Source organism: Gymnodraco acuticeps, unplaced genomic scaffold, assembly GCF_902827175.1.
Source record: "Gymnodraco acuticeps unplaced genomic scaffold, fGymAcu1.1, whole genome shotgun sequence".
Lineage (NCBI taxonomy): Eukaryota > Metazoa > Chordata > Actinopteri > Perciformes > Bathydraconidae > Gymnodraco > Gymnodraco acuticeps.
In genome coordinates this window covers 601,438-626,985 of record NW_022990304.1, presented here as the reverse complement: position 1 = coordinate 626,985, position 25,548 = coordinate 601,438, and the positions used below count along the sequence as shown (strand labels likewise).

The following is a 25,548-nucleotide window of genomic DNA, read 5'->3' as shown; positions in this document are numbered from 1 at the left end:
CATGTTGATATTCAAATAAATACGTATATATTTATATATATTTAAGTGCCTTATTTATGTTTAAATATGTAGTATTTATCAATTTACATTTTAATGGTTTATTATACAAAATGTTTAAATGTTTTTATTTATTTCTGTCTATATTTATAGTGTCTTGTATATTTGACCTTACATGCTAAATGCAATGTTAGCTGCATCCTGTGTATGAAAAGTCAGAAGTGCTATACAAATGATAAGTAAAACACATTTCAACAAATATTCTTATTTATACTTCGCCTATTCCTGCATTTCAACTATTTCAACACACCTGATCCCATTCCTCAGCAGTTTTGTTATTTTGAATATTAATTTATATTTTAGTCCACATACCTTTTACAAATTGTAAAAAGTAAAAATGTGCAATAAAAAATAGATATTTATTGTTAAAGGTCCCATGACATGGCCATTTCTACTGATCATAATTCCATTGTTGAGGTCTACTCAAATACATGTATATTGTGCAATGTTCCAAACTCACATTGGTTTCTCATACAGCATCTCTGTAAAGTATGTGTATTCACTCTCTGTCCTAAACGGCTTGTTGGAGCTCCTGCTGGGACCTTTAATACGTTTTCTTTATTTAAGCATGGGCCTGCAACATGACCCTATTTACCCCTGGGATCAATAAGGTATTTGTAATCCATTCTTCATAACATTGTATTAAAGACAATATTTCACCAGTATAGCCAAACATATTGATTTATTGAGTCAAATCAATTCTCCAACAACTATCAAGTCATTTCTTTACAGTACGCTTCACAAACATGACATGCAGTACGAGAGAAAAGGCAACAGAGACGCTGTTCATAACGAAAACCAGAAAACAACAGTGAAAACTGTTTGAGTGAAAAACACGACTCATAATTATCCTGCAGGCAAAAAGAGAACACAAAGACACAGCCGTGACACACACACACACACACACACACACACACACACACACACACACACACACACACACACACACACACACACACACACACACACACACACACACACACACACACACACGCTCCCTCTCCAGACACACACGAGAGTGACATCCCCGCTGCATTCTGCATCTGTTCCACTAGCGCTTCCTTCTCGATGCATTTCTCCCAGAGGGGATTCTTTTGTCCTTTTTATCTAAAAAACAATGGGATCAATAAAGTACTTATCTTATCTTATGTGAAACCTTTTCCTGTCCATTAGCTTAATGGATATCTACCACACTGCAGTACTGGGCTTTAACATTTGACTTTTTGTTTTATTTTAACCAATAAGAAGCTTTATGTTAGCCAGTATTGAGAGAAACACCCGGCATCATTAAGAATTAGGTTGAGGCTCGTGGAGCAGAGGCGTTGTTGAAAAGCAGCTGGACGTTAACTCTCTTCTCACTTCATCTTCTACCGATCCCCCAAATTCTGTTTCTGTAGACTGAGTGATGTGAAGCTGGCCAACAGATCCGTCACCTCGTCCACCTGGAAAAGAAAGGAATAGATATACAGTTATGTACAAGTAAAATATAAGTCAATTCAATTCGAAAATAATCGATATGTGCAAATCACAAGGCGCACATTTAAGTTACATCATAAATATGAACTTGTATTATTTCAAAATGCAAACTTGTTTACATTTAATATAATTAAAATAAATAAAATTAGCATTGGTTATCGTGTGCCTCGAATTCAAACACGAAAAACGTAATCAATTATAAAAAAAACAGCCCAAATAATTTGGAATAACTTGAAATAAATAAAGATTCAGAACAAAAATAATCATATTGAGAGGGAGAAACATATATATATATATATATATATATGTTTTATTCTATAAACAAATAAATTAAAAAAAGTAAATAATAACCTGAATTCTTATACATTGAAAATAAATAAAAAATCATACAAATAATAATCATATGAAGGGGGGAAATACATGTTAAAAAAATACAAAATAAAAACATAAAAACAGCAGAAATAATCAATAAATGAATGTAAACATTGTAGCTTGTTGACCTGCTCTTTGGTGCGCGTGTGCTGAAGCTGAGTGGAGATGTGCTCCAGCCTCTCTTTAGCTTCGCTCTGACCCATCAGGTTCAGATACTCCCTCAGCATCTGGATGATCTGCAGGGAAAGACACGTATAAACATCTGGATGATCTGCAGGGAAAGACACGTATAAACATCTGGATGATCTGCAGGGAAAGACACGTATAAACATCTGGACGATCTGCAGGGAAAGACACGTATAAACTAATGCTGTCAAAATTATCGCGTTAACGGCGGTAATTAATTTTTTGAATTAATTGCGTTAAAATATTTAACGCATTTAACGCATGTGCAGAATGGCCCGCCCCATACATCACACCAGTGGCAGCGCCAGGGTATGGCTGGGGTAGGCTACACCCATACCAAGAAATGGCTTAGCCACACCATGAAAAATGATGTTAAAGGAAGCAAAATAAAGTCCGCCAACTCGCGGAGTAAATTGCACAGACAGCAGTTAGTAAGATTGATTTCAGTAGCCACTTCCAAATACCGAAGACCAGAAACGGTTTTGAAAACTTTTGTCACGTAGTGATCGTCTTCTCAATAGAACATCTTTGATAATGTCTTCTGGCCAATCAGAATCAAGATAACGGCGTGGTGTTGTTGCAGGAAGTCCCGACGGAGAATACTTTTGCTGTAGTACAGCAAGCCCCCAGGAAGTGCGCCGGACTCAGATGAAAATATTCGTGCTGGCCAAATGGCGGTACTACACTTCCGTTTGGTTGCCAGGCCCGGAAACACTTTTTCCCATTGACTTACATGGGGAAAGAGTGGTCTGTAAATCGTTGGATAATTTTTTTTAAACTAAATAAACTACCCAGTATGAACACTTGTATAGCCCTTATTAAAATCATTCGTTCCTCAAGTTGTAAAAATTTGCTAATAACGTTATTCTGAGAGTTATTTCCCTCTGCATTATGAACGCACATCTAACCCACGGGACCGCGCCGCCCGGCACGTTCATGTTACGTGTCCCGACCAATCAGAGCACACTGTGCTCACAGGGAGGGTGGGGCTGGAGCTATTGGAGCTACAACGAGCCGTTAAAGGCAGAGTGTGAAATTCAGTGAATACACGTAGTTTACAGAGATGCTGTATGAGGAACCAATGTGAGTTGCGTTTATCTTTACCCATGGATAAGAACGGATCCATATCGTCTTACTGCCATCCCACGGATCTGTAATAATGGATATATTGCACATGTTTGCTGTAATTCATTATCATACATGGGCTGTATGATTAAATCTTGTACCGTAAATGTTGTATTAAATAAAGTTAATATTACCGACATTATTAACGTCCCTGTAGCTTCGTATTGCACTAAGAAGCTTATTGCACTGTATATAAATATATATATATACAGCGCAATAATTATTTCATGCTAAATGAAGCTCTGTTGGATATCACTAGATCCTGTTACAGCGTAATATAAGTACATAACGATTGATGTGTACATTAGCATCATTACTAGCTAGCCGCTAGCTGCTAACTGCCGCCTCGTTCATATCAAATCCATGATAACAACAATCCATTACCATGCTGTCATGAACGCTCGGTGCTGTTACGTGTACAAAAATTGACGTGCTTGATGTGAACGAGCATTTTGGTTAAAGTTGCGCATGCTCTATGAGTGCACATACGGGTACTTCTCAGGCATGCCGGGTAATCTGTGACGTTTCACTCTCTCAAAAGGTGGGCCATTTTATCATCATGTGCTAATGAGCAGCTCTCATAGGAATGAATGAGGCCCCGCCTCCCACGCTGTATCCAGTTCTTATTATACATCCATGTAGTACAGGGGTGCACATAACTGGTACGCAGGTTATGTGCGTAATCTGAAATGCGTACCGTAACTTGTGTCACAAAGCGCATTTGCGTACCGACGTACTTGTGAAGTTTTTCCAGAAGGCGGTTAGATCACCGGACGACAGAGTCGGTCTCCGTGTGCACAGACAGGGCTGCTGTTAACGTCGGTCTGTACAACGGAATTGTGCCAAAACTACGCCAACCGGCTACGGAGGGAGACTCCCCCCCCCTTCACTGGAGAACTGCGCTAAAACAGCTGATCACAACGTTCACACCAGGTTCACACTCTCTGGTCACGAACATAAGGCGCATTCACACTGCGGTACTTTTCCCACAAAGGTTCATGTGAACTTAGTTCATGTGAACTCTTTTATCGCGTTCACACCAAAAAGAGCCGGTACTAAAATTAGTTCATGTGAACCTTTTTACCCGCACGAAAGTCCCTGCTAGAGAGCAGGGACTTTCGAGAGGCTCTTTTGTGAGAAAAGAGCTACATTTCTGATTGGCTGGGCGGGTTGCAAACCACGCCCCGCAAAACTCCCAAAAAGTTTTGTGAAGCCGCCATTTTATTATCCTCGCATTAGCATTATTAGCATTAGCATTAGCCCAGCGCAGAAACGCAGAGAGACTAACTTATGGCAACACAAAATAAAACATGGGAGCGGTGGAGATGAGGAGGTGTCGGCGTTCTGGCGATTTACTCGGAAGGCTTCAGTAGAAGCTGCTGGGACTCCCAGCAGCTTCTACTGAAGCCAGTCCCCAACTCCGGGGACTTCCGACCGGGGACTTTGGGCGGCAGTAAACGCCTTGAAGTGGTTTGCGGCCTGCCAGTAAGCCCAAAGCAGAAGAAGAACAAGTGACGTCAGCGGCTTCATTTGCCTAATCGTTCATTCCAGTGTGAACGCGATCTGTACTTAGTTCATGCGAACTAAAGAGTTCTCATGAACTAAGTTCACATGAACCTTTGTGGGAAAGTACCGCAGTGTGAATGCGCCTATGGGTCACGAAGTACTCCACTAGCCCCCCCCCCCCCCCTGTCGACTTTCCTGAAGTACTCCCCCGTTGATAGAAATCAACACGTAATGAATTAAGACCCCACGGTTTGATGATTGATAGGTGTGTGGGCTGTCTTTCATTTTGACACGCAGAAACATGTTATAATAAACATAGATACTGTATGTTAAATGGATATATCCGCCTTCTTTCATTTATCTTTCCATTCCCACAACAATATACATAAATAAATGGCATATTTTGGACATAGGTGATTAAATGGTGATTAATCATGATTAATTAATTTTTAAACTGTGATTAATCTGATTACAATATTTAATCGTTTGACAGCCCTAGTAGCCTATAAACATCTGGATGATCTGCAGGGAAAGACACGTATAAACATCTGGCTTTCTTAAAAACTAACTACCGTATTTTCCGGACTATACAGTCTATATGTTTAACAGCGACTCTATAAATACAGTTAGAATTCCGAGTGGCTAAGCTAATTAGCGGCTAGGCTAATTAGCGTATTAGTATTATGTGCCGTAGCTCATTGTGTGGATTATTTTGTTCTGTGATAGTGAGACACAGCGACACAGAGGATGAAGACTTCAGTGGATAAATGCGACTTATAGACCGAAGCGACTTATATATGTTTTTTTTTGTTTTGACAAGAGCGACTTGTACTCAGGTGCGACTTGTAGTCCGGAAAATACGGTAAACTAAAACCACCAGACTCAGGGACAGTTCCATCCCACAGGCCATTGACTGTTAAACACCTGCACTTTGAAAGAACATCCATATCATTCATCTGTTTGCAATTTACCCTTTACCTTACCCTTTACCTTTACCTTACCCTTTACCTTTACCTTACCCTTTACCTCAGCCACATCATAGACTCTATGCATTACATTAATGCACACAATGTACAATAATATCTGCTTTCTTTTCTTATTGCTGCCGATGTTTTATTTGTATTCCATATTTTTATTCCCATTGCAATGTAAATACTGTTATATTTAACTATATTTTTTATTATTTTTTATATTTTTCTAGTTCTCTATCTGTGTTTTCATTTTTGTTTTACTTCTATGTATGCACCACGACACCAAGTCAAATTCCTCGTACGTGTAAACCTGGTTATAAACCTGATTCTGATTCAATATGCCAATGACTAATATGTAGACTATTCGGCACTATTTCTATTATATTCTATTTTATTTTATCTACTTGTGCTATTTTATCTGTTTTATTGTGTTGCTGTTGGAGGAGCCTGTGACCTAAGGTTTTCATTGACATATCTACACTGTAGCTAATGTACAAATGACAATAAAAGCCTTGAACCTTGAACTTGAATCACGAATAGAGTTCATGGAAGGAGCTTTAAAAGCCTAAGCGAGCTATAACTGCTGTACCTGAGTGACCTCCCCTCTCAGGGTCTCGATGCTCCGCGAGTCTCCGTCCTGCAGGATGTTCAGTTTGGAGCGAGCAAGATGAAGAGGAGTCCGTCCGGCTCGGTCCAGAGCGTCCACACGGGCTCCTAAACACACAATAAAAGCACAAATCTTCAATAATTTCCAAGGATTCTTGATTGTGATTGAATACAAATCACGGTAGAGTGTTATAGAGCAGGATTGGGTCCTTAAAACTTGATATAAACTGGCATTTTAACACGTCCGATTCCCTCATCTCAGAGTCAATGTTTATTTTTATGGTTTTTGTTAGATGAAGGGGTTAATACCAAGCCCCCAGGAAGTGCTCCGGACTCTGTTCCCACAATTCGTAGTGTCCAAACGGCGGTACTGCAACTTCCGTATCAGTCCGTGACGTCCCTAGGCCCGGAAAGACTTTTTCCCATTGACTAACATTGGGAAAGTGACGTCTGTATATCGTTGGATTTTTTTAACCAAATAAACTACCCAGTATGAACGTTTGTATAGCCCTTATTAAAAACATTCGGTCCTCAAGTTGTAAAATGTGCTAATAACGTTATTCTGAGAGTTATTTTCCTCTGCATTATAAACGCGCATCGAAACCACGGGACGGCTTGATGTGAACGAGCATTTTAGTTAAAGTTGCGCATGCTCTATGAGCGCACATACGGGTACTTCTCAGGCATGCTGGGTAATCTGTGACGTTTCACTCTCTCAAAAGTTGGGCCATTTTGTCCTCATGCACCAAAGAGCAGCTCTCATAAAGAACGAGGCCCCGCCTCCTACGCTGTATCCAGTTCTTATTATACATCCATGGTCAATACAAGCCAAGCTGTTTTCAATTAGTCATGAAATGTAGGAGAAAAATATGGGTTTCTTTGTTCTTTGTTGTTTTTATTACATTTATTTACTGAGAAACCGTAAAAAACACACATTTTTGCAGCATTTTTTTTTCTGCATGAGGATTTTTGTAGACCTCATAATATTTTCTAACTTACACTTAAACATTCCCTGTGGTACCTCTTTTTTGGGGGAAATGAGAACCATAATAATTTATTTATCCCGGGTTTTGTGACAATTTCTTAATTTTAAGATGAAAAAAAAAAAAAGTTAAATACAAAATAAATAAAGATATTTATATAAACATAATAAGTTCAAGTAAAATGTCAAAAAAAGATCAAACGGAATAAAAATATTAACAGAAAGTAAAATGAATTGTTGTACACTACAATATATGTCAATGTGCCTTTACTTCCTGCTCATACATATATTGGTTTTACTGCACATTCATAATTAAACTTTGATTTTGTATACATATGCTTATTCTATTATTTTTTTTAAGTATTTTAATTTAATTATTAGTGTGACTGAGCTCTCACCTCCTCTCAGCAGCGTGGTGATCACAGGCACGTGGTTGGTGCAGGCCGCTGCACACACACAGGGTAATAAGCAGAAGTTACAACACACATATACACAAAGAGAAAAGGTTTGAAAACTCCTGCTGCAAGAAAACCATCACTAAAACCTTTGCTGTATGTCCTTCATCTGATAACTATCTGCAGCTGCCAAAGGTGGGAAGTAGTGGAGTACAAATACTTCGTTACTGTACTTCAGTACATGTTTCTGGTATCAGTACATTACTCCACTACTTACTTTTCTGACGAGTTTTAACTTTGACTTCTTACATGTTGAACCCAAATACCTGTACTTTCTACTTCTTACATGTTGAACTCAAATACCTGTACTTTCTACTTCTTACATGTTGAACTCAAATACCTGTACTTTCTACTTCTTACATGTTGAACTCAAATACCTGTACTTTCTACTTCTTACATGTTGAACTCAAATACCTGTACTTTCTACTTCTTACATGTTGAACTCAAATACCTGTACTTTCTACTTCTTACATGTTGAACTCAAATACCTGTACTTTCTACTTCTTACATGTTGAACACAGATACCTGTACTTTCTACTTCTTACATGTTGAACACAAATACCTGAACTTTCTACTTCTTACATGTTGAACACAAATACCTGTACTTTCTACTTCTTACGTGTTGAACTCAAATACCTGTACTTTCTACTTCTTACATGTTGAACTCAAATACCTGTACTTTCTACTTCTTACATGTTGAACTCAAATACCTGTACTTTCTACTTCTTACATGTTGAACACAAATACCTGTACTTTCTACTTCTTACGTGTTGAACTCAAATACCTGTACTTTCTACTTCTTACATGTTGAACTCAAATACCTGTACTTTCTACTTCTTACATGTTGAACTCAAATACCTGTACTTTCTACTTCTTACATGTTGAACACAAATACCTGTACTTTCTACTTCTTACGTGTTGAACTCAAATACCTGTACTTTCTACTTCTTACGTGTTGAACTCAAATACCTATACTTTCTACTTCTTACATGTTGAACTCAAATACCTGTACTTTCTACTTCTTACGTGTTGAACTCAAATACCTGTACTTTCTACTTCTTACATGTTGAACTCAAATACCTGTACTTTCTACTTCTTACATGTTGAACACAAATACCTGTACTTTCTACTTCTTACATGTTGAACCCAAATACCTGTACTTTCTACTTCTTACATGTTGAACTCAAATACCTGTACTTTCTACTTCTTACATGTTGACCTCAAATACCTGTACTTTCTACTTCTTACATGTTGAACCCAAATACCTGTACTTTCTACTTCTTACATGTTGACCTCAAATACCTGTACTTTCTACTTCTTACATGTTGAACTCTAATACCTGTACTTTCTACTTCTTACATGTTGAACTCAAATACCTGTACTTTCTACTTCTTACATGTTGAACTCAAATACCTGTACTTTCTACTTCTTACATGTTGAACTCAAATACCTGTACTTTCTACTTCTTACATGTTGAACTCTAATACCTGTACTTTCTACTTCTCTCATGTTGAACTCAAATACCTGTACTTTCTACTTCTTACATGTTGAACCCAAATACCTGTACTTTCTACTTCTTACATGTTGAACTCAAATACCTGTACTTTCTACTTCTTACATGTTGAACACAAATACCTGTACTTTCTACTTCTCACATGTTGAACTCAAATACCTGTACTTTCTACTTCTTACATGTTGAACTCAAATACCTGTACTTTCTACTTCTTACATGTTGAACACAAATACCTGTACTTTCTACTTCTTACATGTTGAACTCAAATACCTGTACTTTCTACTTCTTACATGTTGAACACAAATACCTGTACTTTCTACTTCTCACATGTTGAACTCAAATACCTGTACTTTCTACTTCTTACATGTTGAACTCAAATACCTGTACTTTCTACTTCTCACATGTTGAACTCAAATACCTGTACTTTCTACTTCTTACATGTTGAACTCAAATACCTGTACTTTCTACTTCTTACATGTTGAACTCAAATACCTGTACTTTCTACTTCTTACATGTTGAACACAAATACCTGTACTTTCTACTTCTTACATGTTGAACTCAAATACCTGTACTTTCTACTTCTTACATGTTGAACTCAAATACCTGTACTTTCTACTTCTCACATGTTGAACTCAAATACCTGTACTTTCTACTTCTTACATGTTGAACACAAATACCTGTACTTTCTACTTCTCTCATGTTGAACTCAAATACCTGTACTTTCTACTTCTCACATGTTGAACTCAAATACCTGTACTTTCTACTTCTTACATGTTGAACACAAATACCTGTACTTTCTACTTCTCTCATGTTGAACTCAAATACCTGTACTTTCTACTTCTTACATGTTGAACTCAAATACCTGTACTTTCTACTTCTTACATGTTGAACTCAAATACCTGTACTTTCTACTTCTTACATGTTGAACACAAATACCTGTACTTTCTACTTCTCTCATGTTGAACTCAAATACCTGTACTTTCTACTTCTTACATGTTGAACTCAAATACCTGTACTTTCTACTTCTTACATGTTGAACTCAAATACCTGTACTTTCTACTTCTCACATGTTGAACTCAAATACCTGTACTTTCTACTTCTCACATGTTGAACTCAAATACCTGTACTTTCTACTTCTTACATGTTGAACTCAAATACCTGTACTTTCTACTTCTTACATGTTGAACTCAAATACCTGTACTTTCTACTTCTTACATGTTGAACCCAAATACCTGTACTTTCTACTTCTTACATGTTGAACTCAAATACCTGTACTTTCTACTTCTTACATGTTGAACTCAAATACCTGTACTTTCTACTTCTCACATGTTGAACTCAATACCTGTACTTTCTACTTCTTACATGTTGAACACAAATACCTGTACTTTCTACTTCTTACATGTTGAACTCAAATACCTGTACTTTCTACTTCTCACATGTTGAACTCAAATACCTGTACTTTCTACTTCTCACATGTTGAACTCAAATACCTGTACTTTCTACTTCTCACATGTTGAACTCAAATACCTGTACTTTCTACTTCTTACATGTTGAACTCAAATACCTGTACTTTCTACTTCTTACATGTTGAACTCAAATACCTGTACTTTCTACTTCTCACATGTTGAACTCAAATACCTGTACTTTCTACTTCTCACATGTTGAACTCAAATACCTGTACTTTCTACTTCTTACATGTTGAACTCAAATACCTGTACTTTCTACTTCTTACATGTTGAACTCAAATACCTGTACTTTCTACTTCTCTCATTTTCCAAACAGCTGGTTCCTTTAGTCTGAATGTGTGTTTGGTGCGTGATCATTATTCTTTAGAGTCATTGCGTGCCTATTGATTTGAACACGATCCGTGTATCCATCATTTCCTGGTCTTCTCTAAAGAAGAAGGACCAATGGAAACGTTGTCATGTTGCCGTTGTTCAGCATGGAAACATTCATTAGCTAACAACGACATTATTGTTCTATTAATATAAAGGGAGGTCAGGTACTCTTTAAAACAGCTGCTAGTTATGGGTACTTTTTACTGAAGTACATTTCAAAGCTCTTTACTTTGACTTGAGTAAAGAAGTTTAGTCAGTACTTCGAGTATTTTTACACACGAGTATCTGTACTTCTACTTGAGTAAAGGATGTGTGTTCTGTCAGTGTGTGAGAGTGAAAGCAGCAGACTGTTCTCTCACCCAGGTGCAGGGGGGTGTTCCCCAGACTGTCTCTCTGGTTGGGGTCCGCGCCGTGGCTCAGCAACAGTTGCACTACACACATTTGGAAAAAAAGGAGGTTAAAGTTTTATATATATATATACTTATAAAATACTTATATAACTACTTCAAACTTTCCAATTTCTACCGTTTATCTCACTCATTTCTGTTCAATGATTCCTCTTTCAGAACGGCACAGCTCTTCCCTCTAAATCCTGAAACACTGCACATATCTTAGTCTTTCATCATTGTTGTTGTACTTACTTTTTTGTATATTTATTGTAAGCATTTCTTTCTATTAGTTTTAATACAAACAATTATGGATTATTTATTTTAACTTCTACACCTGCTTCTTATTTTTCATTCTCTACAAAGCAAATTCATTGTACGTGTAAACCTACTTGACAATAAACATGATATTAATTCAAAACGTAGAGTAAATTACATTTAAAAAAACACCAAGAGATTATTCAAAATAAGTGAATAATACGTTTTTTTATTATAAATAGGTGTTTTATTTTATGTGAAAATGATCTTATATTGTTATAAGTTATAACTAAAGCTTACAAAATCAATTCAGTAAAGGGAAAGTAACAAAATGTCACTTTGAATTATGAATTGAAGTAAAAAAAAAAGGCCTTGAAAGAAAGTAAAGTACAAGTTATGCTCCAACCCTGATGCAGTGTAAATGATTTCCTATGATACTGTCATGGCAACTGACTCTTATTGTTTGGTTTGTGTGTTTTTTTAATGCAAAAACCATCTAATATTGTTTATAAGTAATATTAACTAAAGCTTATTTTTTACTGCAGTGAGAGTTGCCAAAGAAATGTCGTTGTACTTTGTATGGTGACCAATACAGATATATTCTATTCTAAAGTACAAGTTATGCTCCAACCCTGATGCAGTATGGAGACACAAAGTCCCTCCCTTTCCGGTGACCTCCATGGGACCTTATTTCGGAAAAATTATGGATTGAAGTCATTGGTGAGAGAAAAATTATCTTTCGATCCCGTTTGAATTGTGCCATGAATTACACATGATGTTTGTCAATCTTAAAAAATCATTTCCATGTCAAAAAACTCACAGTTTGTCGTAAAACTGTTGAAATATGGAAATATGGACTATGAAAAATATGCAACTAGAAAGACTACAAATCCCAGAGTCGCGTAAGTGATGTCATGACTGATGTCGTAATTTATTCCCTCCACCGGAACCGACTAACTCCCCTTTTGTGTATACAGCTCTCAACATGCCCAGACTTGTAGTGATTTTCAAATGTGCCAACGTGACGTCCGTCTTGGTGTTGGTGACGTGTGTCGTGCGAGACCAGAGATGTAGTTCATTGAGTGGTTTCACACAAACAAAAGTGTTACTTCACAGTTTTACGACAACATTTTTTTTTCTTGACTTGCAAAATTATCTTTTGGATTGACAAACATCATATGTGTAATTCGTGGCACAATTCAAACGGGATCGAAAGATATCTTTTCTCTCCCCATTGACTTCAATACATAATTTTTCTGAAATAAGGTCCCATGGAGGTCCACCGGACTTCGCCTCTCTATACATGGTTTCCTTTAATGCTGTCCCGATCAGTTTAACCACCGACCCACCGATGCTCTCGTTGCCGTTGCAGGAGGAGAAATGGAGGGCCGTCCTCCCTTTGTCGTCGGCGGCACACGGGTCGATGTCGTCCTGCAGGAGCTTCCGGACTGGGAGAACACAATCAGAAAAACACAACTGTTAGAGCCAGTATTTCGTTTTTATAAGAAAGGCCATCTAATTGTGACGTCTGTAGTCAACACACTATAAAAGACTACAGTTCCCACGGTGCCTCTCTAAAGTGACAGTGATGGGCAGCAACCTGCTAGAAAGACACCGTCGAGGAACAGTTTTTAACCGTCCAATTACCCTTTAAATTATCAAGTTATATAAGCCTCATCAAGAAAGAAAGAACACCCAAGTTGTTTGTTATTTTATTTGAGTTTTGCCGATTGGTTTTGAATATTGTAAAGGTCTCTTTTCTTAGTTGCATGTGTAAAAGTTATTTTATTTTGAGCAAACACATCGCATAACATCGTCTAATAGAATAGAATCATTTAATGTCATTAAACATGTCCACTGAAAGAAAGAAAAGCTTCTCCCTTTTAAAAGTGCCATCAAAACATACGACAACAAATACACGCAGTATACATACTTATGTAAGAATAACGTGCAGTCATTATTTCCAGGGGTACAAAAAAAGAAATGTAATAAATAATAATAGGTTTGTATTTATAATAATGATATATATGTATAAATATACACAGTCATGTTTGTTGCACATGGAGGATGATTAAGGGGTTCAGGAGTTTAGTGCAATGGTGGCTCAGATCGGAGGCCAAGCAACTCTTCAAACTGTAACTAATATAAAGGAAGAAAACGAGTTAAAATGTCTGTTTAAGAAAAACAAGGAAGGAAGCCACGACAGCAACCTTTATTAATCATAGACATGTTACTGCATCCCCAGCACTGTCCAAGATTCAAAGGCTTGTTTGCCTAAAGCACAACAGTCAGGCTCCTCCTATAATGCAACATATACCTAAGGCAGGGGTGTCAAACTCAAGGCCCGTGGGCCAAATCCAACCCGCGGCCTCATTTGATGTGGCCCGCAAGAGTTTGCAAAGAATATAATATTCAATCCAATTGGTGTAATTGTTGAATATTTGCTTTCTATTATTTACCCTAGACTTCTGCTTTCAGACGTAGTTATTTATGAAGTTATTACCGGAACTGAATGATCCAATGCAGAGCCAATAATGTCATATGATATAATACATTATTTAATATATATTTATATAGGGAAGCAAAGAGTGTGCAAAGCTGTCATCAAGGCAAAAGGGGGCTAATTTGAAGAATCTCAAATATAAATAATATTCTGGATTTTTTAACACTTTTTTGTTTGCTAGATAATTCCATATGTGTTCTTTTATAGTTTGTATGTCTTCAGTATTCATCTACAATGTAGAAAATTATTAAAATAAATAAAAACCTTCGAATGAGAAGGTGTCCAAACTTTTGACTGGTACTGTATATTTATATAGTTACACCGTTTGAGTGTAACCATTGTCACGCCCTGGCTCAAGGACGGACAAAGGAAGGAGACCAAACATGATTCATCCAATTGAAGTGCATTTATTTAAAGAAACTAAATTAACTATGAAGTCAGTTAATCAGTAATGTGTGTGGGTGTGAACATGCATCAGTATATAAAGAACCAACCAACCAACCAACCAACCAAGGTCCAGTAGAGCCAAGCAACCCAAGAGGAGAGAAAGACTGACTTTCTGCTCAGGCACCCATACTTGTAGCTGAGCAGTCAACCCAAATCAGGTGTCAGCAATCTCTCCTGATTTGGGGAGTGGCTAACCAGGGACCTGAGTCTAAGGCCAAGGGGCCGTCACACCATAATGCTAACGTGACCCGCCATGACATTGAGTTTGACACTCCTGACCTAAGGCATAAAACAAAACTGAGACAATGGTGCTAGTGAAATGCATGAAATAAAATAAGATAATACCAAATGTAAAATAAACGCTGTATAGTGGAATAAAATACGTCTTTTTGTAATAATATATAAATATGTGGACTGTTCACCTGTGTCGATGTCGTTGCTGTTTGCTGCTTCCCTCAGTCGCTTCACCGCTGGGGAGATAAGATATTCAAAGTGATAATGATGTAAATATTGCGGCTGGATGAATGGGAACAGACAAACAAAGGCTAACACTGGGATAGTTACTAGCTTCTCTGAGCAACACATGATATGATGCAAGTACCTTCAATTGGGGCAAAATTCACAAACTACAATATTAAATGAATATGAAATGTATTTGTTGGTGATAAAAGCAGAATAATAATATTTTGGAAATGTTACCATTGATACTTGAAGTACATTTAGCTGATATTATTTCTGTATTTAGGGAATGCATTCAATTCAGGACTTGTACTTGTAATGGAGTGTTGTGGGAGCGTAGTATTTCTACTTTTACTACAGGATCTGAGTACTTCTTCCACCACTGTACACACATAAAGCTGAGCTTGATTTGTTGCAGGTATTTTGTTAAACAAATGTAGCCTACACCTAGCTCTGAGATCCTTTACTTAAGTAAAGTAGAAATACTATGGACTTAAAATACTCAATTACAAGTACAAATCCTGAATTCAAAATGTTGAGTAGAGAAGTATTATCAGCTAAATGTACTCCAATTATAAAAGTAAAAGTACTCAGTTTTCAGAATGGCTCTTTTCACAGAATCATATTATTTTAGAATAGTGTTTTTATTTTGTTAAATCAGAAACAAATATATGTCACATATTTTGTATCTTGAAGTCTGTCAGAGTTGAGCCAATTCAATTAACTTTTTTAAATACCTGGTACATTTTTAGAACAGTACTGCATCATATCATATGCATATCCTGTCTAACTATATGTACAAAGTAGCTAGTAACTATAAGTGTTAAATAGATATAGTACAATATTAGTCACTTAAATGTAGTGGAGTAGAAACAGGACAACGTGGAAAAACTCAAGAGCAGTACAAGTATGTCAAAATAGAAAAATGTTATGTGTCTGTTGATTGTAGGATATACATATTTTATATACATTTGTATTTTTGTATTTAGGATTGTGGGAAACGGTATTTCGATCTCTCTCTGTCTGTACACAAACTGAAAGATTGACAATACAGTTGACTTTGAATAGATATAGTACAGTATTTGTCACTTAAATGTAATGGAGTAGAAACAGGACAACGTGGAAATACTCAAGAGGAATACAAGTATGTCAATATAGAAAGTACTTGAGTAAATGCCCTTTTAATAGTTTTGTTCATTTTTCTAGTTGAGTTAAATATGACTGAAACTGAAAGATTGACAATAAAGTTGACTTTGAAAATACTTTGTAAATGCACTTTAAATAGTTTGGTTTCTTTTTCTAATTAAGTTAAATGTTACTCACCATAGATATCTTTCCCCAGAGGCCCCAGGTTTCGGCTCAGCCTGTGGTTCCTCCTGCAGCTCACCTTCCCCGCCCGGCTGCTCAGAGCCTCGCCCCCCCGCTCCCACAGCAGGTGCAGCACCCTCAGCTCCGTGTCGTCCCTCTGACCGACCCGACCCAGAACCAGCTTCCCCTCCCCGGTGCCGCTCATCCCGAACCCCATAGCAGCAGAAGAACCAGAAGCAGCAGAAGCAGTGGTTCCTCCAGAGGGGGCCATGCTCTCTCCCTCCCCCGCCTCCAGGCTCCCATCCTGGGCTCCGGGCTCCAGCATGTACTCCCCCTCGGAGCTGGAGCGCTCAGTATCCGAGGCCACGATTGGGCTCCACCCGTCCATATGTTATGGATGTTTACACAACTAGAGAGAATCAGAGTCAGAATATTATATAACCACCACGGCCCTTAGTAGACCCCCCCCCCCCCACACACACACACACAACAACACAGACTATAAGATAATACTTTATTTATCCCGAAGGAAATTGTTGTGCCAGAGTTACAAAAATACAATAAAACACAGCAGCATAATAATAAAACTGTACACTAACAGTGCCGTAAAAAGAGCAATTCAATATCAGGAAACATAGACGGTCAAATCATTAATGTAAATATTACCAGTAATTAGTAGTGCAAAAAAACAACAACGTAGTGGCAGATACGCAATTGCACGTTTATCATAGCACATTGTTAATAATAATAATAATAATAATAATGCACATGTTGTATAGCAGAGTGTTTTGTAATGATGGTAATAGTATTTATTTTGCACATAGTGGTGGTGTGGAAGTTCTCAGTTCACTTTACTGAAGGGTGATAGAGTTTAAAAAGGTCCCGTATCTTACATACGAGGAATTTGCCTCGGAGTAAATACAACACAGTTAGGGAAGATACAAAGTAAGAAAAACAACCCAAAAATCAAATGTAATATTCACTGCTGACTATAAAACTAAAATATGGATATACCCAAAAACGATGTACAGTATACTATTGCACAGTAGGCTACTCCGAATAATACATTCGTATTACAAATATGTGCAGTATTGTTATGAACATTGAGAGCTGTGTAGATATATAAGAGACACACAGACAGACAGACACACAGACAGACTATTGATCCCAAAGTTAGGAAATGATGTTGTCAAAGCAGCATTTGACAGTCAACATACAGGAATTACAAAAAGACTCAAATAAAATAAAGATAAATACAAAAAATGTCAAAACAATACATACATATTCTCGACCTATAGTCAGAGGAGTATCTAGACATTATAGAATATACAGAATACATTTGAATACTCTCTAATCTACTGTACATATAAACATTATACTGAAACCTCTACTACTACTGCCAAAGAAAAACAGGAAATGAAGCCGTCGGTAATACCTTTCAACCATGGAGCCATTGCACGGGAGGTTAGTCCAAACTGCCCCAAAAAAGTGCTTATATTCCGGGTTATTTGTAGTATTTTCACACCCTTCCTTCTAGCACCAAAATGTCCCCTATTTCACATTTTCCATTATCGGGTAAAGGTATTAAAAAGCGCTCCCATTGGACAGTCAGCAGCTCTGAGTCAGTGACAACCAATCAGAGTCCGTGTTGTTCAGTAGCTCCCCTCAAATAGAAGCGATAGAAGCGAGCAGCCAATCAGACACGTTGCTTTACACATGCGCACTGTGGTTGAAATCGGAATTTATTTAATATTTTGAAGGGACAATTGTTCCATTTACGATTTAAAAAAATATAAATATAAAACAAATAAAAGAATATATATATTAAAATAAGAAGTCAAAGTAACCATTTTGGAATAAAAAGAGAAATAATAAAATATATATTTAAATTAATAATGGTCCACAAAACACATTTATTTTATTTAAAAACAGTCTTTTTAATATATGTTTCATCAGGCAACCTCATGTTAAATGTAGAATCCATAATCGTTTTTTAACACCCACCCTCCACCTATAAAGCTTCAGATAATTTAGATTTAAAGTGGACCTATCATGCTATATTTGAATAATATATTGTAGGGCCATAAAACATGTCTGTGAAGTTTTTTTTCCAAAATACCAAACAGATCATGCATTTCGCTCTATTTGCTGTATTCCAGCCCTGTTTTTGCTGATTCTGTGGCAAATGAGCAGCAGCTGACCTCGCCCCCCTGCAAATGAGGGGGGGGGCGAGGCACGAGCGTCATGTTTCCATGCTGTTACCATGCCACGCAATCTCTCATTCCCCTGATAGGTGGGAGAGTTGGTCATATAATAATAATAATATATTTTATTTCTATAGCGCTTTTCTTGAACCCAAAGACGCTTTACATTTGGGAGGGAGGGTACACAAACAAAACAAAGACAATGCCAAAAAGAAACAAAACAAAACAGAAAAGCAGTCAGGAGGAAGTTGATTGAGAGGGGGGGGGGGGCTTATGGATACAGAGTTGAAGAGGTGGGTATTGAGGCGGGACTGGAACAGGGTGAGGGACTCAGACTCACGGAGGTATTGGGGGAGGGAGTTCCAGAGCTTCGGGGCTGCCACAGAGAAGGCTCTGTCCCAGAAGCTCCGGAGTTTGGCCTTGGGGATGGAAAGCAAACCGGCTGAGGTGGATCTGAGGGACCGGGGTGGTTGGTAGAGGATGAGGAGGTCAGTGAGGTAGGGGGGGCCAGATGGTGGAGGGCTTTGTAAGTGAGGACCAGGAGTTTGTAATGGATGCGGTGTGAAACGGGGAGCCAGTGGAGTTCTTTGAGGACCGGGGTGATGTGATGCCATGATTTGGTGTGGGTGAGGAGTCTGGCGGCTGCGTTCTGGACACGCTGGAGTCTACTGAGGGAGGTGGAGCTGATGCCGTAGAGGAGTGAGTTGCAGTAGTCAAGGCGGGAGGAGATGAAGGCGTGAATGAGTCGCTCAGCTGCAGGGCGGTGAGAGAGGGACGGAGTTTGGCAATATTGCGGAGGTAGAAAAATTAGGTTTTTACAACTTGACGGATGTGGGGCTCGAGGGAGAGGGTGGGGTCAAATATAACACCAAGGTTGCGTGCCTGGGTGGAGGGGGAAACAGGGGTGCCATCAATGGTGACTGTCAGGTTGGGGGTTTTGCTGAGGGTGGATTTGGAGCCGATGAGGAGGAGTTCAGTTTTATTGCTGTTGAGTTTGAGGAAGTTGTGTTGCATCCAGGATTTTAGTGCAGTCACACAGGATTCGATGTGGGTGAGGGGGGGGGGGGGGGGGGGGGGTTCTGGGGGATTTGGTGCTGAGGTAAATCTGGGTGTCGTCGGCGTAACAGTGAAAGTACAGGTTGTATTGGCGGAGAATCTGACCAAGGGGGAGGATGTAGATGATGAAGAGGAGGGGGCCGAGTACTGAACCTTGGGGAACACCTTGGGTGACTGAAGCTGTGGCAGAGGAGTGGTTGTTGAGGGAGATGAAGTGGGATCTGTCGGAGAGGTAGGACTGGAGCCACCTGAGTGCAGTACCTTCGATACCGATGTCCTGGAGTCGGGTAAGCAGGATGGAGTGGCTCACGGTATCGAAGGCTGCACTCAGGTCGAGGAGGATGAGGATGTTGAGGATATAGGCAGAGCTCCCCGTTTCTGACGTCAGAACAATTTCAAATCGGGATCAGTCTGTATCAGATCCGTTGATGCCCCGTTTTTAGAGATTTGGGTATGGATGAAAAGAGATAGGGTTGTGTTTTTTGACACTTGGCGAGTTCCCTGACACACCGGGGACACATATTCATGTATAAAAGACGTACAAAAGTGCATTTTGCATGATAGGTCCCCTTTAAAGTAGAATCAAGGCAAGGCAAGGCAATTTTATTTATATAACACTTTTCAGCACGTGGCGATTCAAAGTACTTTACAGATTAAAAGCAAAATACATTTAAGAACAAATACAGCATTACATACATTATTAAAAAGCCATTTAAAAACAGGCATAATAAGCAAAGGTAATGACATTAAATAAATAAATAAACAGCAGGTACAGAATACATTGTGATACATGTGAGTATGGGCAGCTCAATTAAAAGCAGCGGCAAATAGGTGCGTTTTTAGTCTGGATTTAAAAATAGGAATTGTTTCGGCGGACGTGACGATTTGGGCAGTTTGTTCCATATTATTGGTGCATAATAACTAAAAGCTGCTTTTCCATGTTTAGTGGTTATTCTCGGAACAGAGACCCGACCCAGAAGACCTGAGACTCCTGGATGCTTCATAGTGATGGAGTAGGTCGTCTATATACCTCGGTCCTAAGCCATTTAGCTATTTAAAAACTAGCAGTAGTATTTTAAAATCAATTATTTGGCAGACTGGAAGCCAGTGTAATGATCTCAGAACCGGACTGATGTGATCCACTTTCTAGTGTCAGTGAGGACTCGAGCAGCAGCGTTCTGAATCCGCTGCAGCTTTCTGATAGATTTTTTAGTGAGCCCTGTGAATACAATATTGCAGTAGTCGAGTCTACTGAAAATAAAAGCATGGACAAGTTTTTCTAAATCCTGTTGCGACATTAGTTCTTTAATCCTTGATATATTCTTCAGGTGGTAGTATGCAGACCTAATAACTGTTGTTATGTGACTGTTAAAATTCAGGTCTGAGTTCATCCCTACACCCAGATTTCTTGCTTTGTGAGTTACTCTGTAGTCTGCCGACTGAAGCTCTGTGATTACTTTTAATCGGTCCTTTTTTGCTCCAAAAACAATGATCTCAGTTTTTTGTTTGTTCAATTGGAGAAAGTTCTGAGTCATCCAGTCAGTGATGTGCTCAATGCACTTGCTCAGTGTTCTAATCAGAGAGTAGTCTCCCGGTGTAATTTTAAAATAAATCTGGGTGTCGTCTGCATAGATGTGATAGCTTAGATCGCTCTTTTTAATAATTTCAGCCAGAGGTAGCATATAAATATTAAAAAGCAAAGGTCCTAAGATGGAGCCTTGAGGAACCCCACATGACATATTTATCAGGGTTGAATCATTAGGATGTTATTCTGTCAAGGTATTTGGTTTTATGGACACAATCATTATATTCTGTATATATTCATGGATGCAAAAACAAGAAAGAACTTATATAATATTTCAAGAAAAAGTATATATTTATTCTGAATGACATTGCTGCTCAGCGGCTCAAACTAAGGCGGTAAAATAGACTTCTTTAAATCACAAATACATCCTTTATGCTCACATTTTAAACATCTTTTAATCACAGGTATAGTTAAAAGGGTTATCACTGTTTAGCTCGCTATAATAATTAATCTTATGGTTGCATTAGCTGGTATCCTCCAAAGATGGCCGACATGCTGTTGATGCCGTCACATTCCCAATTGTTGTGAAACTAAGGCAGTAAAAGTAGACTATCATATTTTGGTTTTAATTGATGAAACATCTCAATGATTGAAACGGACTGTGAGACAAAGCTCAGCTCCAGTCTCAAACTCTAAACACATGTTCTACTTTGCAAACAATTTACAATTCACAGTGTGTCTTTATCCTCATACAGAGCACAGCTGACTTCCTGTTTAAAACAACAACAACAACAACAACAACAACGTTAGCCAGCATAGCAGCGAGAGGTGTGTTATCCAAAACCTGTTTCACCAGTTCTTGTTTTCTTTGCTGCTTGGAATATGCTCTGATCTGATTTACACAGCAAAAAGCAACGTTTCTTTGGGACGTTTCTCCTCGTGGACCTGGAAGATAAACAGGAAAACACTTTTATTAAATAACCAACAATCACTTCATTCAGAGGTCTTATAAATGTAGTGACTCTGCTACTGATAACATCTGCTCTGTGAATCACTTCCTGTCTTCTGCTTTAAGGAAAACTGAGATATTTGTATTGCTCAACGATCCCAGAGGTGGAGTGTTGTTCACCTAAAAAGTATTAATATGTATGTACTGTATGTACTTATACAATATATGTACTTAATATGTAACAGCTCCTCGTGAATCACCTAAACGACTACACCTATGTTTTATATATGTTGTTGAATCATCCAAAATGTTTCAGAGACATTTCAATGTTTCTGTTAGCCTGACACCATCTTACACACAGAGGCATTCAATTCTATGTCGTTTTTTTAAAAAGTATTGTTTGGTCCTGTTATAGGATTACCTGTCTAAAGATTCAGGTGTTTGTTACGGTGAGAAGGAAACTGGAGCCTGGAATTATGAAAGGCACAAAGTTCAGCTCAATGAACACAAACTACAATTCCAGAGCAGAGCATCGTGAGACAAAATCTAAATTCAATTGAGTCTACACAGTAGAACTAGCCAATCACAGCACAGTATTACAAGCCAATCACAGTAACAGCCAATCACAGCACAGCAGAATCATTTTTTTTTTTTAAATTGTAGTTCCTGTTCTTTATTTGTGTTTCTTCTCTTTGCAACATCACACCACAACAAATTCCTTGCATGTGAAAAACCTAATTGGTAACAAACTGAATCCTAACTCTGATACGAGTTGGTAAATTAAACGTCTGCAGAATTATGGTGACAAATCTTTGTTCAAGAAAAGCTTTCAGTGCAATTGATTGTTTGTTTTTAATGAAAGATATACTGTCAAATCATTTGATATTGAGGACAGAAAGTCTCATCATTCTTGATTATTTTCCGAAATGCCTCCACGCTCCTCTTCACGTGTCAAACACGCCCCGTCATAACTAAACTGTGAACAAATCAAACCTGAGCTTGCAGATTTCTCTGGATCCCAGAAAAACACTGACTAATAACTACATTTTAATCAGTGGTGAAACCTCATCAATAAACTCCACACGGTGCAGCTGCTTCTCTCTCACCTCTCTGTCTGGCTTCACTTCCTGTTCCACACCTGAGTCACTTGATGGAGGGAAGAAGTGACAGAAAAGACATCAATAATAATAAAATTAATTAAAACAAAATAATAATAATAATTAAACAAAGAGAAACATTAGAATCCTAAATGATTGAGAGAGCTGTAACAAGATGGAGTTAAAACATGTTTCTGTTGAACCTTTTAGGATCAGAGTTTAATGGTTTGATGAATGGAGGATATGGTTTCAATACTCACAGTTCTTCTGGGTCTTGGCTCTGATCGTCTCTCCTCTGATCCTGTAGGGATGAACACAATCCAACAGTTTTGGATCCAGTTTAAAATAAGAGTTTGTTCTTTGAGCTTCAGAGTCCTGACTGATCTAAGGCTTTACATCCCATCATATCTTCTCTGCAAACACTACGACTGACTGCTCTCAGCTGCATCACAGGAAATAACTGCTCAGTAATCTAGAAACAAATAACATGACAGGAAAACAAAATAGACTACCTTTATCACTCTTTTGTAAAATCCCATATGTCTGTTAGAAAGTTGCTTAATAACTAATTAGCTTTGCTTACAATATATTGTTTTTGGAAGAATAAAAGGAAGAGCCTGCAGTCAGTGGGTAACATCACTGACTTGTCCACATCCAGTGAGAGAAACACATCCACCTCCCTGTGTTTAATACAAAACTGCTGAACCAGCAGAGAGCCCTTACTGACCTGAGAGTCTCCAGTCTGCAGTCTGGACTCTCCAGAAGATCTCTCAGCAGCTCTCCTGAATCCTTCAGATTGTTCCGACTCAGGTCCAGATCTCTCAGATGGGACGGGTTGGACTTCAGAGCTGAGGCCAGAGCAGAACAGCTGATATCTGACAACCTGCAGCGCTCCAGTCTGAATAAAGAAAACATGATGTAACTTTAGAAAACAATGTTCCTGTTTGAAATAACTTAAAATTAAATAATCTGATCAGAGCCGAAGACGGTTTTAACGTCAGCAATGATGTAGAAACAAATCCCTGATAATCTGGAACTCTCTGCAGCAGTTTCTCTCATCAGATGTTTAACAACTCCTTCTTGTCCCTCACAGCTCATCAGTACTGACAGCATCTCCACTGACTCATGGAGCACAGAGAGTCTGTGGAAGCTCAAACTCTCTCCCTCACACATTCACCTTCTCTCATCTTTCTTATTCTGATCAATATTCAACCATTATCAAAAACAGAACAAAATAATTTAAATGTATTTGTTCTCTGGAAAATTAGACAAATAATGAATATTCAAAAAAAGATGTATACATAATTATAATAATGTTATTATTATATACAGTTATTGAACTGACCTGAGGGTCTCCAGTCTGCAGTCTGGACTCTCCAGAAGATCTCTCAGCAGCTCCACTCCTGAATCCTGCAGAGCGTTGAGACTCAGGTCCAGATGTCTCAGATGGAGGTTGGACTTCAGAGCTGAGACCAGAGCAGAGCAGCTGATCTCTGACAAACTGCAGCTCCTCAGACTGAATAAAGAAAACATGATGTAACTTTAGAAAACAATGTTCCTGTTTGAAATAACTCCAGGTTTAATAATCTGTTCAGAGATGAAGAAGGTTAGAAAGTGGAAACTCCAAACAGGTAAAACTGTAATCAATCAATCATCTTTATTTAAAGAGACTCTTGGTCCATTATTACAAAAACATACAACACTCAAATATAAATTAAAAAAGGCAGTTATACCAATGTTTCCACAGAGGTGACTGGTATCGTACAGCACTGAAACACGGATTTGACAGCAGCATAAGTTATGAGAAACATTCAATCGACAGATGAAATTTGTACATTAGAGAGAAAGAGCATGGAACGTGTTGACTCGTGCGTTACAGAACATTTCACTTGCACTGCACCGCCTTGGTTTTCTAAGCAGTATACGCAAACAGTCATTAGGCCTATATGCAACCTGGAGCTTCTTGAGGCTCGCCTTCTTATACTTGACCCACAAGGGGGCAGTATAGAGAGGAGTGCAATAAGCTCTAAAGAGGTTCACCTTAACCTTATCTGTAAGAGACAAAAAGTGAAAAGATCTCTCATTGATATGAAAGACAACGTGCTTCACCTTCAATAATAAAGAGGTGACTTCACATCTGAAACTCTGCTCCATCTACACTAACTCATGATGTGCAGCCAGACCAATACAACCCACAGGAACTGATTCAACTCAAGATCACAACGTTTACAAAGATGACAAATATTTTAGGAGGAATTTTGAAGAAATG

General features: G+C 38.2%; 2 protein-coding genes across 11 annotated transcripts in view; both read right to left on the bottom strand.

The window, feature by feature from the left end:
* Positions 1-720: 720 nt before the first annotated feature.
* On the bottom strand, positions 721-18,041 carry ankrd54 (ankyrin repeat domain 54). Its single transcript, XM_034222684.1, has 9 exons — positions 17,884-18,041; positions 16,464-16,857; positions 15,104-15,151; positions 13,081-13,179; positions 11,447-11,518; positions 7,680-7,727; positions 6,283-6,407; positions 2,034-2,141; positions 721-1,499 (listed from the first exon to the last, which is right to left on the bottom strand). Exons 2-9 carry the CDS (start codon positions 16,834-16,836, stop codon positions 1,425-1,427), a joined length of 948 nt encoding a protein of 315 aa, XP_034078575.1. The 5' UTR covers positions 16,837-16,857; positions 17,884-18,041; the 3' UTR covers positions 721-1,424.
* A 3,519-nt stretch (positions 18,042-21,560) lies between these two features.
* Positions 21,561-25,548, bottom strand: part of LOC117550326 (ribonuclease inhibitor-like) — a 65,900-nt gene continuing 61,912 nt past the window's right edge. For 8 of the 10 annotated variants that reach the window (XM_034222704.1, XM_034222706.1, XM_034222707.1 and 5 more), the window contains 5 exons: positions 24,625-24,795; positions 24,007-24,177; positions 23,540-23,580; positions 23,289-23,328; positions 21,561-22,178 (listed from right to left, as the gene is read on the bottom strand). In XM_034222704.1, the coding sequence (XP_034078595.1) occupies positions 23,303-23,328; positions 23,540-23,580; positions 24,007-24,177; positions 24,625-24,795 (409 nt within the window). In that variant the 3' untranslated portion in view covers positions 21,561-22,178; positions 23,289-23,302. Of the gene's footprint in view, positions 22,179-22,603; positions 22,651-23,288; positions 23,329-23,539; positions 23,581-24,006; positions 24,178-24,624; positions 24,796-25,548 lie in introns of all 10 variants that reach the window. The other 2 variants (XR_004569611.1, XM_034222710.1) reach the window with 2 other exon arrangements.